Below are 16,958 nucleotides of genomic sequence, written 5' to 3' on the forward strand. Positions count from 1 at the left end.
TAGCATATACATGTGTATTACAAAACTGTCACTACAACTTACCAGTGAACATGATGTTCTTTCTCATTACACCACCGAACTGTCTTCACTATCAGATGATTGTAAATGTTTTCAGGAAGATATCTGCCAGGAAAGTGGTACAACACGACCACATCATCAACCTGTTTCTGGTAGACCTTCATCTTGTTGTATACCAACATGGAGGGAACCACAAACACTCTGCCTTTCTTTGGGACTTCATAAGAATCGTCTTCAGCATCAAATTTTGTGTCCACAGGCACTTCTACTGCAAGATCAAACTTCTTCAACAAGCTTAAGACAACATCCTTTTGATGGAGACGACCACACCTATCCAACATATCATCAAGCAATGATTCTTCCAGTAACCCATATGTGTCATAGCGGTCACAGGATAACTGCAAATCAGCTGAGGATGGCTCACAATCATGTGTGGAAATGACAGAGGAGACAAGATCAGACACTTCTTGTGGATCCACAAACACCACATCCTGTAGGGCTGGCATGTCTGGGTAGTATAGTAGGACACCTTTGTAGGAGTAGTGGAGAAGGGCTTCTTTTAAAACATTTTCTTCAATTTCAGCTCTTCTTGCAATCTCCAGTGCTTCTTGGTGACCGATGGTGGGCTTGATTTCTGATGCATGTAGCAAGCCAGTTTCAAACTGCAGGTAAGTTATGGGGCACTTCTTTTCAATGACAGGTTTGCCTGCCTTTATAATGACATCCTTCACTTTCTTGAAGACCACAACATCTCTGGCTTCATTATCAATGAAATGAAAAGCATCGGCACGTGATTTTGGTAGGTGATCCATGAACCCCTTGCCAGAAAACACTTTGTAAAATCTGAGCTCAATGTCTCTTTTCTGCTGATCAGTGAGACCCTTGGCATGTGTGGCAATCATCAAAATTGTTGGAATACGTTTGGAAATGTACAAGTCACCCTCAGCTTCAACCCCACAGTGGCTGTACACAGACTGGAAAAGTGTTTCCAACATTTCAAGATTTGTTTGCATTCCTCTGGCTGCTACCTTCTCTTGAAACCTATCCAAACGTTGTCGGCTGATCACCGACTGGTCGAGACCTTTTGATGCATCAAACGTCATCAGCACAACATCTTCTGGGGCCAAGAACATAAAGTGAATCTCGTAGTAAATTTCTTGGCCCCCAAGATCCAGTATGATTACTCGGATATCACCATCAGATACCTCCTTGGCATCTACTACCTCTTGAACACGGGATACAACTTCTTTTGGAATTTCTTCTTGTCTGTTTGAAGTTGCAACTTTCTTATCATCAACATTCTTTGACACCTCGGCAACACATATTTTCATTCTACTCTTAAACTTCTTTGGTAGGTTTTCCAGTTGATCTTTTATTTCACTTTGTCGCCATTCAGATGCAAAAATGCGTTCCACAGTACATGTGTTCAGGGAAGCCCCAACAGTAGACTCCTGGTCCTGCTGGAACTGCTTATCAAGGAGAGATCCAACGGTGCTTGTCTTTCCAGCTCCCTCGGGTCCGATCATTACCAACTTCAACTGATTGGAAGCTCTAGTTCCCTTCCTCATTGCTTGCTTGTAAGCATAGATAGTCTTCTTAGTGATTCTACCACGTCCCATGGCAGTAAAGGTACCTACAAAATAATATTTTTACCCTCCAAACTTGTACTAATTTGAATGCACAAGTGAAACATAATAGGACAAAAAGGTTGAGAAATCAATGAAAGGTGGTCACCAAGAAATGGTTGCAAAATTGTTAATGTCAATCCTTTTTGATGATCACCCTCGTTACTATAAATTACTGACTTAAAACTGTTTCTTGGCCGCCATGTTTGATTTCACAATCTTTTCTTTCTGGGGGCCATATCCTTTTTGTGGTACAGATAGAAATGAGGTCACCTGTAGACACCTACAGCTACTGCTATATAGTGCACATTTAATTCCTAGCCATGACTGAAGAAGAGATTAAACGTCCACCAATATATCTGCAGGTGTTGGCATCTACTAGCTGACTTCTCTTGTTTCACTGCTTTTATGGATATGATCCCGAATTAAACTGAAATTTCCTACCTTTTCCCTTCTACTTGTTTGTATACATGTTGTATTACGACTGGTGAACCAGCGCATACTGCATCAAAAAGAAGAATAAAATATTTTCATCTGAACATGAACCTGTTACACAGCACTACAAACAAAGAGTGTTACACTACTTCCAAAAATGTGGATAAGGGAAGCCATCAAGTGCTAGCTACCATGAACCAACACCTTGTACTGTCAGCCAGAAGAAATGGGACACAATGGAGGACAAAGGTACAAACACTGTATACACTGCAGTAAGCCAAGAGGCACCTGTTGGGCTGAAGCAACATCTAAATCAAGCCCATAGCTTTAGCTGTTATTGAGCTGAACACATCATGAAATAAGTTATCAAGTAAGTTAATAAGTTATCGTATTTCGTTATCAAGTAATATAACGAAATGTGTTATAAAAACAGTTAATGTAACTCAAATTACTTTACTTACAAAAGTAACAGGTTATCTAAGTAATGAAGTTACCGTAACGAGTCTAATATTAAGTAATTTTATTACTACAAGTAACCAAGTTACTAATTTCATTAGTAATCCACTGAGTAATGCCTAGCCACAACGAACACCTTGAATTAATGAATGAAGATTATTCACCAGCCTCTTACAATTATTATATGGATAATGTGTAACTGTAACTAAATAGTTCAGTTACAAGTAACATGTAATGAGTTACTTTTATAAAGTAATTGCCCCAACACTGGTAGTATATATCATACAGTATGGTAGTACAGGTTTGGGTCTCTGGCAATAACAATCACCACTAAACCAGCTTCACAACTCCATCCTAGCACCTTGGCAGTATTGGTTAGGTATAACCAAGCCCACAAAAGTGCCTTCAGTACAACCCTAAGTGCTTAAATTCTAATATATACAAAAACAAGTTTTCTACCAACTAACTACCTGCCTGTCCTCCTTTGTGTCCCATTTCTTTCTGCTGACTACCCAAGGTGTCGATTCACGGTAGCACAATGCATGGCTTCCTGCTGGCCTTTGGCCAGCTGTGGGCACATGCCTGGTTTACTGAAATTGTTTTCGTAAAAGTGTGTGTGTATGTACCCATCTACCTACCTAACTATGTTTGTCTGTACGCACCCACGTGAGCAATATCATTAAATGGTAAAAGCAGCTTTTACGTAAGAAGTAAAAGCAAAAAGAAGTCTGTATTAAACTTCCACATAAGGTAAATTTTGTTCTGAGGTGGTTTCTTTTCGACGGTCTGAAATACGGATGTGGTGACACTCCTCAGACTTTCCTTCCCTTCGGGTTTTACAGGCATTTAACAACTGAAAAACAACTGTGCAGGCCTCATACTGTATAGCCTAAATATTTTAAGGAAGAAATTTTTTTGTTGATTTTGCAGTTTTGGGTGTTATCAAAATTTTACCCTTGAAATATTTAGACCTCCAAATAGTCTAATACATTTTGGGAGTGTTTGCAAATCCACAAAAATTCTATTTTTAGCAACATTGCTCAACCTCGAAATATTTGCCCCTCAAAATATTTATGCTATATGGTAGACTACCAGGAATAGCCTATCCCTTCGAGTTGGAAAATGGGCGTATCCCCTACGTACGCAAATGAAAATGAAGAGCAGCTTTGAGGCTTTGTCAAGAAAATTTGTGGGAAAAAACATGATAGTCAAACTATAAAACAGTTTATAAGATACTTCTGTGTGTAATATGTTGTTAAAAGCGGTTTGTTTAACAAACGTTTCCTTAGCAGTGCATAGTAATGTAATGGAAGAATTACGAAAATTTCATAAATCCAAGAATTACAATAAATTAATCATGTATTAATGCACAACTAAAAACCTATTGGTTAAAATAATAATATAGTTGGTTAATTTCAGATGAGTTACAGTGTAGCTAGCTGTATGGCACTTGGTTTTTAGAAGTAGCACAACATCAACTTGTTTTGTGAGAAGTACAAACCTCAATAATCCCTAATACCATACAGTGTGATTTAAAAAAAAATTTTTGGGGGGGGGGGGGATTTTTGTGGATTACTACTATCCAAAATTTTGAGAGAGAAATTTTCACTTTATCAGATCTTTTGTGTTTAAAATACTCAAACAATGTCAACTGCAAATTTTGAGGGGGTACAACTATCCACGGAAACCACAAAAAATCCACAACAAAAACCACAATATGGTACAAGTACACAAAAAAATTGGAATTTTCAACTAGAGTAGGGACAATAGCACATTGATAAAAAGTACTGAAACAAGCTGGAGTAGTGCATGATATTAAATCACAGTAAAACAATAAGAAGTGTTATATCCCTACTGTGCTCAAGATACCATAATGGAACTGCACAGTAGGGATATAAATTGTTTTACTGTGATTTGATTAATATCATGCACTACTCCAGCTTGTTTCAATACTTTTTATCGATGTGCTATGGTCCCTACTCTAGCTTGAAAATTCCAATTTTTGGTGTTACCTTTTTTTGTAAAATAAAATTATTATGACTGGTGAACCCACGCATACCGCATTAAAAGAAATGGCGCCACGTGCCCTACCTACCAATTATCATCTGAAAAGTGAAGTATCCATTACACTTCGTTGTCAGCTATGTTCAACCCGTTACGAATCAAGAACTGTTCGAAAAGCACCTCTGCAATCAAAGTAGCCACTATGAAAAATACGGATGATTTCTGCAACGAATGGAAGCCATCATGTGATACCGCCAAATCCTGTCAGCAAAGATAAATGGGACACAAAGGAGGACACTGGTAAGTCCATGAAGAATGCATTGTATGTACTGCGGTATGCCAAAAGGCACCTCTCGGGCCAAAGCAACGTTGAACAGTGAAAAAAATCAAGCCTGCAGCCTTAGCCGTTATCAAGTTACGCTTGTCTGAAGGCATCAGTCAGTCAGTAGAAAATTCCATTTACTAAAAATTCTGTAGCAACTTGTTGAAAGTATTTCAGGTCGATATGAAAGCTTGTTTGGGCTCAGTTTTACTTACCAATACTGATTGTTGTCAGGGAAAATTGAGACTGGTTTTTGGGTGATGATATTCGTGGTCCGTGTCTACATCTTTGTGGTCCCTACTACTGTACGATTATACAGTTACCATTGTACTGTATCAAACAGTACAGTAGTACTGTTTAAATAGAGATCCCTCCTAAAATGATACAAGCTGCCTAAAATGTGCCTTTAAAATCATCCTAGAAATATATGTTAATCATTTTTATGGAATAAATATTAGTCCATCAAATATCTTATACAACATTGAAAACCAAAAAACATTTACAGGTGGCTGGATATAGAATTTTAAAAACTCAAATTTTTGTCTACTTGCCAGACCACAGTTGCAAGGCTGGAGGCCAAACAAAGCAGCACATAGCCACCACTTTAAGCCACAACAACAAACTCACCAGTGGCATGTGCCTTTTGCATGAGGTTCTGACAAGTTTGTGTCCTCTGTACCCTAAGAGACCTTGCAGCATATCACCATCCTGCTGGCTGTCCTGTTTGTCTTACAGAGACAAAATCCTTCATTAATGTGCTTCGTGCACAAGTGTTTGAGCAGCTATATTTTACTAGTATATTAATTCATAAATGAAGTAGGGATCCAAGCAATAAAAAGTAGTGAAACAAGAGATGAATGATGGTATTACAGCATAGCTCGGTGGGATAATCCCTGCATTGGCATGTTATAACAATCATTTTGTTCATATGCCAAAGTAGGGATTTTCTTACCGAGCTATGCTGCAATACCATCATTCATCTCTTGTTTCACTACTTTTTATTGCATAGATCCCTACTTTTCTAATATACTGTTTTTTTTTGTTATATCATACAGCTACACACGTATGAAACTGTTCTATTAGGGTGATTGCTGTATTAGAGTATCTCAAGTATAGAGCTGTACCGATAATCGGATCGGCCAAAATATCAGCCACCGATATGGCAATTTTTACCAATATCGGCATCGGTACAGAACAGTACGAGGACCGATATCGCTATCGATATTTATACAGCAATAGTTTGTACATAAACGGATTATAATATTGGTTTTCTACGTTATCCATGTGGCTGTTCAGTAGCAGTGGCTTATTGTTCACTGTACAGCAAGTGCTACGCTACAAGAAGCCATACAAATACACACGATTCTAGTGTTTGTTGCTGGAAAGCTTATCAGTCTTAAATAAATAAAGCAGTTATATATAGTACCTTTGTAATAAAAGAACAGTCACAAGAAAACCTACTGTACCAGCCTTCACACAAGCCAATAAAATGCGGAGTAATGCAGAAATATCCGTTTAAGGCTCCATGGGAGTATGCATAAAAATGTTTGTGGGTGCCTAATTGTCTAGATTGCACAATAGAAACCCAAGCCACTATTACCACAGGCATAGAGTGAGCAATGAATATATCCACATGTTGTTGTAGAGTAGGTAACTGTACACTTTTGCACAGATTAACTATGACTTTTGTTTGTAATGCAAATATCGGATCGACTATCAGTTATCGGCTTCTTTTGGTGGTATCCATATCGGATATCGGTACATGCCAAAATCCCATATCGGTACAGCTCTACTCAAGTCAGCATTTCACCTACCAGGGTGTGTGTCACTATTTCATATTTTCATTGTACTAGCATTATGAATACAGCTAGGCCAATAATAAGGGGGTGTGTCACTGTGATAGACTGTTAGGAGGTGTGGTTTTGGTGCTTGATTATTATTAATCAACCAAGATCGTGTTGATTGGTATGCATGGAGCCTATCGTGAGGTTACTAAGCATTAAGTGCTTAAATAAATTTGCAGTATCTAAATATGTTGCTCAAGGAAAGTGTTAATAGGGAAAATTAAAGCCTCAATATGGTTTATTGTAACAAGAAGACGACCGAAGATAAAAAGAAAGACAATACGTTGTGGGTGGGTGAGTTATTAAATGTAGAGTCAGGCAGATTTTAATCTTAATTGGGTATCCAGTCATTAGGCACCTGATTATCACTTGTTCAAAACTGTTTGATATTTCTACAACAGGTAGACTGCTTTAGCATAGTACCAGTTTATAGACACACAAATATCACATATATCCCACACTCAACTGTGTTGTACTACAAAAGGACACAACTCATATGTAATGACATCACAAAAAAAAATATATATATATAACATGCGACTATACCTTGTTGTGGATCATGTGATCCAGTTAGTTGGTCTTGACTATTCTTCCTCCTGGACTCCTCCTCCTCCTCTAGGAGTCGTTGGATCTCCTGTTGGTGCCTCTGTAATATAGTCAACAATTATACTGGTGTGTGAGTCAGTGAACTACTCTAATACTACACACAAATATGAGCACATGTTTCAGTTACTAGACAGCCAAGTCACATGATCTAGCTGGCCTGCAGCTCAAACATGCTGACACTATCAGTGAATCTGTGTAGTGTGTACTAGAAATGTCTCAATTAATATACTGTATATTTTTAAAGATACAATTGTAATGAAAAACTAGAAATTTTATAGGAAGTCATCTACCCCTACAGCTATACTACTGGACATTTAATATCTAATTCGGTCATATACAGCATAGGAGACTCTTACAAATAAACTGATGACGTTCATCTCGGCAGTATTGGGTAGGTTGTATTATTGACAGGTTGTGTTGTATCACTGTGAGGATGGCTTTCATTAATGAGCTATCACTTAGTCATGAGGTCAGTAATAACAATGACATAATGTGTTTACAAACAAGTTGATGCTGTGCTACTATTAAAACCCAGGCACCCAGTAAATACTATCAATAAATTAAATTAACCATACAGCATGCTATAGCTTGTTTCTTGCCTTGTTTTGTAATAATACATAAAGTACATTAAAATTAAAATGTATTTGTAATTCATACATCTGTGTTTTCTTCAGTTATGCTTCCATAGCAATACATAGCAACGTAATTAATGAATTATGATCTTCTACCTGTTTCAGCCGGCCAAAGAGTGAGGGGGCCAACTTTGACAATGAAATTTACCCAATAAAATTTGAAACATAAAACAGATAATATGATGTTATTCTTTGGAGTCTAGGGAGTGAACATTTAATCCCCCCTTTAGTCTATATTCCCATAGGGGTTAGTGTTCACTAGTATACCTGCAGGTGTAGGTTGTTTCCCTATTTTTCCATGATCCCTATTCGAACTTAAAATCCCTTAAACTTCTTTTTTTGTAATATTGCTATGACTGGTGAACCTGCGCATACCACATCAAAAGAAAGAATGGCACCAGAGTTAATGTTTTGGCTGAACACATACCCCAGCTATCAATTATTGACTTGAAAGTAAAATGGCCATTATGCTTTGCTTTCAGCTATGTTCAGCCCGTTTACACAGCACTACAAACGAAGAACGGTAGTAGCACATCTGCAATCATTCCAGTCACCACAAAAATATGGACGATTTGTGTGCCCCAACTATCAAATACTGACTTAAAAGTTTAAGTGGCCATTAACGCTTCACTATCACGGCGTTACAGTATTAAAAGTGCCTCCGCAATCAGTCCAGTCACCATGGTAAATACAGACGATTTCCATTTACAAACTGGAAGCTATGCATCACGCTACCGTGAATCGACACCTTGGACTGTCAACAAAAAGAAATAGGACACAAAGGAGAACAAAGGTAAGTCCATGATATATGAACTTTATGCACTGTGGTATGCCAAAAGGCACATATCATCTTGGGATGAAGAAAAGTCGATCAGTGAAAAATCAAGCCTGTAGCCTTAGCCACTATTGCGTTACGCTTGTCTGAAGGCATCAGGCAGGCAGTTGGTCAGTCAGTAGAAAATAATATATTATATAGTTATACAACGGCCACGAGTGCTCTGCCTGATATAAACGCACGAGCCTGAGGGCCGTCAGGCCCGAAGGCAAGTGCGTTTATACAGGCAGAGCACGAGTGCATGTTGTATAACTGTTATGTACCACTCACCTAATAGGTGGGGAGAGTTTCACAAGACAGCTGTAACACTTATAAAGGCCAGGTTTCTAACATCGATTGTGGGTAACCAAGCCAGACGTTGCGATGACGTTCCCCCTGCAGTACTGCAGCCACCTGAGATATTGAAAACTATATATCACTAACCTGCATTCGCTGTTCGACTCTCATCATGTAGTGCTCAGCATGCCAGCGTGCCATATAGACTAAGCACCAGACTAATCACCATAGTGATTCTCTCGAGCGAAAAAAAAGCAGCTAAATAGACGGTTTAAGTAAACAAAACCTAACTACTAGACGATACTAGTCTAATTCTTACTATTCACACTGGCTAAACTCGAATCTGGTGGCATGACAAAACTGGTTCCCACAATCGAACGTAAAGGTTAGTATTATTTAGAATATATTTGTTTTATTGAGTCATTGTCGAAGTGGACTACAGTTTAATCTGGGCTAAGATGGCACCAGACTAGTAAGGTGTATAAGTACGTTTATATATATGTAGACTAGAGTTGTGGCCACCCGCATTGGCTTTTTCGATCGCCATTGGCTGCTTGTAAACATTATACGTATTAGTGACGTTATGGCCCACAATCGACCTTTACATGTCAGGCTATAAAAGAATTTGAGTGATCTGTGAAGTGTCTTTCCACCTATTCGGTGAGGTGTCGTAGTGGTCTTCGCCACCGGCACTTGTGCTATGCTGCACAAAACCGCAGCCAGTGCAATATCTGTATATTGCACTGCGGTCGGTGCATTATAACTTATAATGCACTCGTTGTGGTCTACAAAACCACAACCAGTGCGTTATAAGTTATAATGCACTCGCTGCGGTCTGCAGCAGTGCAATATACAAATTATGGCACTGGCGGTGCCTTTGAACTGCCACGCAGAGTGGTACATATATATATATACCACACCTGTGGTTGAGATCAAAAGCGCCGCGCTGTGGTATATAACTGATATACCACGGCAAACTGTGGTATATAACTGATATACCATGCTTTGTGGCTACGCTTACCATATATGGTGTAACTTCACACATTCCGTGAATCCTTATCTAAATGGTAAACAAGTCTCTAATAACAAGCGCCTAAATCAACCAACAATTATTCACCTCAGGAACTGGAACAAGTTTCGATGAACTCCTGTCTCCTTTGTGGATAACTCACTAATCGCAACTATGTGGGCGTGGCACCGTTTAAAGTGTAAAACGTCTGATCCATCAAGAATTTCTATTGATTTCCATCTCCAGGAGGTGCTGTTTCACTATAACTTACAATCTGTAATCGTTTTCATCTACTGAGATGTAGAATATAACAGTTATAACACAATTACTCGGGATATGACTAAATATACGCACTCTCACTCGAGCGCACTCGAGCGATGCGCACTCTCGTGAATCGTGCATATATTTTAGTCATATCCCTCGTAAGCGTGTTATAACTATAAATTAAATTATAGCTACCTATTGGAAGGTTCTAGCATCATACTGAAGGCACTTTTGGGCTTGGCTATACCAACAGTATATAATGGTATGTAACACTTTCACACCTCAGATCAAAGGAATTCCAGAGGATACATATGCCATGTTACCTCAACACAGGGAGACATCTAAATGTACACTGGTGTACATTGAAATGTATCCCAGGAAAGTGGTTGCACTTCTAAAAGAGCAAGCCACTTTCATCAAAGCAAGTATAGCCTTGATGTGGATGAGGTAGTGGTACCACCCTCTGTTTGTTTTATACAAGCTCAGACAGAAATTGTTTGTGGGAATAAATCAATGTTCATGTGATGATTACCACAAATTGAAGTGTTGCCAGTAGTAGCAGTCAAATGAAAGAGTTTTGGTATCCTTGTCGTTCTACAAGTTGGAAAATGTTACTTAAAGGTGAGAACTAGTCTTACAGTGCATTCCCAAGCGTTTCGGCACTTGGACACGCCCACATTACGGAAGACATGAGTTAACCACTCTATAACAAAGCTTACCCTCTTTAGGTCTTTAGTATACGTTGTGATTAGTCTTTAAAACACTTGTAACTTCCCTGAAATTTGCCCTACTCTACTTTCCACGATATCCGTAGGACTCATCCGTTTATTATAACAATCGTAGCTACAATGTTACTTACTGCCTAACCATAATCGAAACTTTCAGGCATGCATATATAACGAATCCAGTGATTCCACTCATATCGGCATTAAGGCTATCAGCCTTAACGAAAGTGTTACATATTAGCAGTAACATGGGCACTTGTGATTTGCTAGAAACGTATGCCCAAAGTCTGAGGGTGTAGCCCGAGGACTGCAGCAGGGGTTAATCTAGGGGGGGGGGCGGGGGGGGGGGCACAGGCCCCCTCTGGGTTAGCTATTGCCCCCCCTAGGTTTATACCTAAAGCCTTGAGAAATGGAAAGGTTTAATTGATCCCAAAGTTGTATAATCCAATGGTCAATATTCAATGGCATCACAGTAAAATTTCACCAAAATTGAGTATATTTACACCTAAATTTTCAAAATTTTCCTGGGGGAGCATGCCCCCAGACCCCCCTAGAATCCGAAGCGACTTACTTCGCCCCCTCTAGGTTAATATTCTGGGTTGAGCCCTGTGCAGGCATACATTTCTGGCAAATCATTCGTGCCCGTGTTACAACTATGAAATATACTCTTGGTTATACCTAACCAATACTGCCAAGGTGCCAGGATGATATTGTGAAGCTGTATTTGGGTGATATTTTTGGCCAGAAAAACCCAAACCTCCATGATCCCTAATGTACAGTACTACCATTTTCAGAGCTGGGCAGTATAAGATTTGTCATAGCTGGTATGGTATAATAGAAATATCACAGTACAAACACATACCATGGTATGAATTATTAATAATTTAATGAATAAAGTGAACTTACTTTTGGAAAGGGTGATAGAAGGTTGATGAAACATGTTAAAATGATTTTAACGCAATTAGAAGGTTATCTTTACATTGGGAAGGACAAGAAATTACAAGATGATGTTATGAATCAGCCGCCATCTAACTCTAGATGGTATAACTCTAGATGGTATAACTCTAGATGGTATAACTCTAGATGATATAACTCTAGATGGTATAACTCTAGATGGTACAACTCTAGATGGTATGGCGTTATTTTCTAAATTCCTAATGGTACGGTAGTACTGTACATTAGGGATCACGTCGAACTTAAATTCTTACTTTTCCCCTACACTTGTTAAAACACTTTCTCCTACAATACATACCAGTACATCGCCTACCGTGCTGTATGATTTCAGAGAAATTATTTGTTTTACTATTAAGGCTGTGTGATAATATCATAACCTATATCTTAATAAGTGACAGCCATTTGATCTTGATAACCGAAATTATCTTGATAATGGAGTAATGCCATAGCACTGCTTAGTAAGCATTTGTTGACCTGATGTCATTTACTGCTCAATTAAGTCAGTAATTTTATCACTGCCTCAAGTAAGTCAAACTTCTCCACAAGCTTTCCATCTGATATGCAATAGATTACGGAGATTTACTATTATCTCGATAAGTACAGTAATCGTTATCTTAATTACCCATAGGTCATTTAAGTATCTCGATAATCTTTTATCTAAACTATCTCCTAACTCTATTTAATACACATGTTGACCAAATCATACAGAACGATAGTACTGATCATTGGGACCACAAAGACCAGCCTCACTTTTCCCTGACGACGATAGGGCAGTATTGGTTAGGTAAAACTAAGCCCAAACAAGCTTTCACATTGACCCAAAACGCTTTCAACAAGTTGCTATGGAATTTAAATATTTAATGGAATTTTCTGACTGACTGACTGACTGATGCCTTCAGACAAGTGTACCTTGATAACAGCTAAGGCTACAGGCTTGGTTTTTTTCACTGTTTGACATTGCTTTGGCCCGAGAGGTGCCTTTTGGCATACCGCAGTACATAAAATGTATTCTTCATGGACTTACCAGTGTCCTCCTTTGTGTCCCATTCATCTTGGCTGACAGTGAAAAGTGTCGATTTGGTAGTAGCACATGATGGCTTCCCTTCAAAACGGAAATTGTCCGTATTTTTCATAGTGGCTACTTTGATTACAGAGGTGCTTTTCGAACGGTTCTTGATTCGTACTGCTGTGTAACGGATTGAACTTAGCTGACAATGAAGCATAATGGATACTTCACTTTTCAGACGATAATTGATAGCTGGGATGTGCGGTGCCATTTCTTTGGTGTGGTATGCGTGGGTTCACCAGTCACAATAATTAATTATTTACAAAAAAAGTTAACAAACAAGTACACACAAAAAATGGAATTTTCAACTAGAGTAGGGACCATAATAGCAAGAGTTAATAATAAGAGATGAGAGTGTCTAACGCTGTACAGGCCTGTAATAGATTATTGCGCAGAAGCTAAACGGCTTCCTTTCCGTGTAACGTGTAGGCTTCTAGTATTTGTTCGTTTCCTAACCGCAATTAGTTTAGCCGCACCGTGATGAATCCTCGAGAATATTCGAAGACTGAACTAAACACTGAGCTGGTATGTACAGGGAACAGTGCCGAACAGTGCTCCTTCAATTGAAGAATGCTCAAAGGTAGGGTAACATGGCGAAGCAGTAAAAATTCGAAGTGATAGCTACTCCGCCTTTGGTTCAGTGTTTATTGATTTCTCAGACGCTCTCCCCCAGAGTTATCTTCGAGGTTAACAGCCACACTTCTTAAGCAACAGAACGATGCTCTTCGTGGTGAACTTGAATATCGAGTTGAACGCACGCCCTTGTGTCTGGGATAGCCTTTGTGGTTATATGCGAAATTATACTAGCCAGTCTGTACGTTACGCGGAAAAGAAGCCGTTTAACTTCTGCACAATCATCTATTACAGGACTATACGGCGTTAGACACTCTCCTCTCTTATTATTAACTCTTGATAATACACAGTAGGGATATGACACTTCATGTACCATGAAACCACCTAACTTCAAAGGAGAATTCCAGGGCCATGGTTTAACTTAAATGTACCATGGCCTTTACATCTGATGAGGTAACGTTGTTTGTTTTTATAAGAATCCTGGCAGTATTCGATTGTGGGAGCTTATTATTGCTCACGTGATGAAAACCATGAACCCGATTTTGCATTCTACAGCACTCAGAAGAAGGCGATTCGACACCCTTACCACCCTATGAGTCGACAAACGGAAGTTTAAGGTGAGAACTAGTGTCATGGTTAACGTACAATCGCGTGTCTGTATGTTTGATTACGTACCACGCCTACTTTCGTATATCACGAGGTACCACTCTACAGCAAAGCTTACCCCTCTGGATGTTTAGAAAATGTTGTAAACAGTGGTTAAACGATGTAGCAACTTTGAAACACTTGTTAAATCGCAAAATTGAGTGTTTCTGTGATATTCATAGGATTTTCCCGTTTATGTTAACAAACGTAACTGCAACGTTACTTGCTGCTGACCCATAATCGAATTTTACAAGACTCTCTATATAATAAATCCAGTGGGTTGCCTCGTATTGGCTTGGGTGATTAGTTGCCCACCACAGTAGGCTATTAGCCTACATGGTACATATCAGTTGTATCACTTGCCCTCGTGATTTGCCTGATATGTACACCCACACTCTCGGGCCTAATGGCCCTCGAGCTTGGGTGTACATATCTGGCAAATCACTCAGGTACATGATACAACTATCACTCATTGTTTTACTGTGATTTAATATTGTGCACTACTCCAGCTTGTTTCAGTACTTTTTGTTAGAGTTAAAGCACCGCCGCGCGTGTGTATGGAAAATACAGTACGAGGGGGTGTATCGAGAGGCTAATACAGCAAGAGGCGAAGCCGAGTACTGTAGTTGCCTCGAGACACCCCCCGAGTACTGTTTTTTGTACACACAAGCAAGGCGGTGCTTTAAGTGTTATATTGTACTTCCTGGTCGTGTCTGGCTCAGAGCGATTTTCTCTAGTACTCAAACCGCTGCGATTTTCAGTGATAAGGATACCAGTAAGTGTTTAACTAATCTATTTTTAGTTGTACAACGAACTAATAGGATTAGTTTGGCTAGTTTTAGCGATTTACAATGTCATGCACGTGATCAATCGTGCTGTCTTAGTGAGTCGTGTTTAAAAGCTTCGTGATCAGACGATCAGTAAGTGTTTATACAATCTATTCCTAGCCGTAGAACGAACTCGTAGGATTAGTTTGGCTGGTTTTAGCGATTTACAGAGTTGTTTACGTAACATTCCACAAATAAATTCTCCGTGTAACTGTACTGTATTTGCCCAATTAGCTGCATAACTGTACTGTATGACTCATACAGTACAGTTATGCAGTTGATTAGTACTGTATGGAGAATACGATACGCGGCATCCCTTTGATCCTCCCACGCAAAGTACAATATATCAATGCTATGTAGTGCTGGGCAGTATACTGGTATTTTTACATACCGCAGTATGGCTATTAGATATGGTCTACTATATTCAGCATTAAAGGATACCGTTTATAATTTTTCAATACTGTCCAGCACTAGTCCTATGGTCCCTACTCTAGTTGAAAAATTTGTGTACTTGTGTACTCATTAATGACCAACAGTAGAAGTGTGATAAACTGCACCCACCACATTTTCCAAGTAATTAAGATACTACTCATCAGTGAACTTCGTTAGAAATGGCGATCACAAGGAGTCATTGTTATTGGTAGTAGCAGCTAGAGATGTGCTTGGTGTGTACTCAAGTGCTGATACTTCCCAACTGAGTAGTTGGTATTTGAAGTATCAGTAAAAAGTGGAATCAGTACAGCCCTACATAGAGGTCCACTGTGTAAGTACAAGTAATGATACCAAGTACCTTTAAGTAGCTACTTCATAGTGCACACATTTATTAGTAACACCAAATATAGTGCATTTCATGGTATTCTTGTACAAGCTTTTATGGTTCGTGTTTATAATGAAGTAGCCAATCACAAGATTCACAAAGAAAGAAGTCAATGAAATACCAGTTTAATGGATATTCCAGTATTCTTCTGTACTTTAGCTGGAGAAGTGTAGATAATATCATAATGATGATAACAATAACACAAATATTATAACAAAACAGTCACTTTTACCTGATTGCTCTATTAGAGTTATTGACTAGTGCTACTAAACTAAGCAAACGTTATTTTTAATCTTACACGTGATAAGAATCAGTATCTGCAACAATATAATGGCCGATTCCGATACTTCATGAAAACAACAGTATTGGCCTGATACCAATACTAGAATCAGTGCAGCCCTACCCCTATGATGAAAGTGTTCAGATAAGTGAATTGTTCAAATAACTGAAGCCAATACATTTACACTTATACAGAGCTTTGTTGAAATACTCTAATAGAACAGTCACCATACAATCAAGGTCCTACCACATGTTATATTTTGTCCATTAGTGTTTAAATGAAGAACAGTACGAGACACATGGATCCACTGGTCACAATTAAGTTAACAAGGAATTTTAAGTTTGAGTAGGGACCATAGAAATATAAAAGCAAAGGTGATCACTTATCAGTCATGACTACACCATTGACTACCTAGCTATGAGATGTTCACTAGCATACAGTGGACTCATGGGTCAATGGTAAAAATGTTCACATAAGTGAATTGTTTAAATAACTGAAGTCCTTACATTTATATACAGAATTGTTGAAATACTCTAATAGAACATACACCTGTACTCAAAATACTCTAATAGAACAATCATTCCTACTTTCAGTCAACTCACTACAGGACGTTCCTCCTATCTTCTGCTCACATTCTATGCAGCACAAGCTTGCTGCAGTGATTTCAACTTTACATCCTTAATAAACAGGCCTCTAGCATAACTATATAATATATGCTTAACAGGTAGTGCTCGATAACTGGAGT

General features: G+C 38.8%; 1 protein-coding gene across 1 annotated transcript in view; it reads right to left on the reverse strand.

The window, feature by feature from the left end:
- The window catches only part of LOC136259563 (uncharacterized), a 32,417-nt gene that overhangs the window by 1,194 nt on the left and 14,265 nt on the right, over positions 1 to 16,958 (reverse strand). The window contains exons 6-7 of the mRNA XM_066053033.1: positions 7,251 to 7,350; positions 43 to 1,651 (exon numbers count right to left, since the gene is read on the reverse strand). Of these exons, the coding sequence (XP_065909105.1) occupies positions 43 to 1,651; positions 7,251 to 7,350 (1,709 nt within the window). The remainder of the gene's footprint in view (positions 1 to 42; positions 1,652 to 7,250; positions 7,351 to 16,958) is intronic.

This window comes from Dysidea avara, chromosome 7 (genome assembly GCF_963678975.1).
Source record: "Dysidea avara chromosome 7, odDysAvar1.4, whole genome shotgun sequence".
NCBI classification, from domain to species: Eukaryota; Metazoa; Porifera; class Demospongiae; order Dictyoceratida; family Dysideidae; genus Dysidea; species Dysidea avara.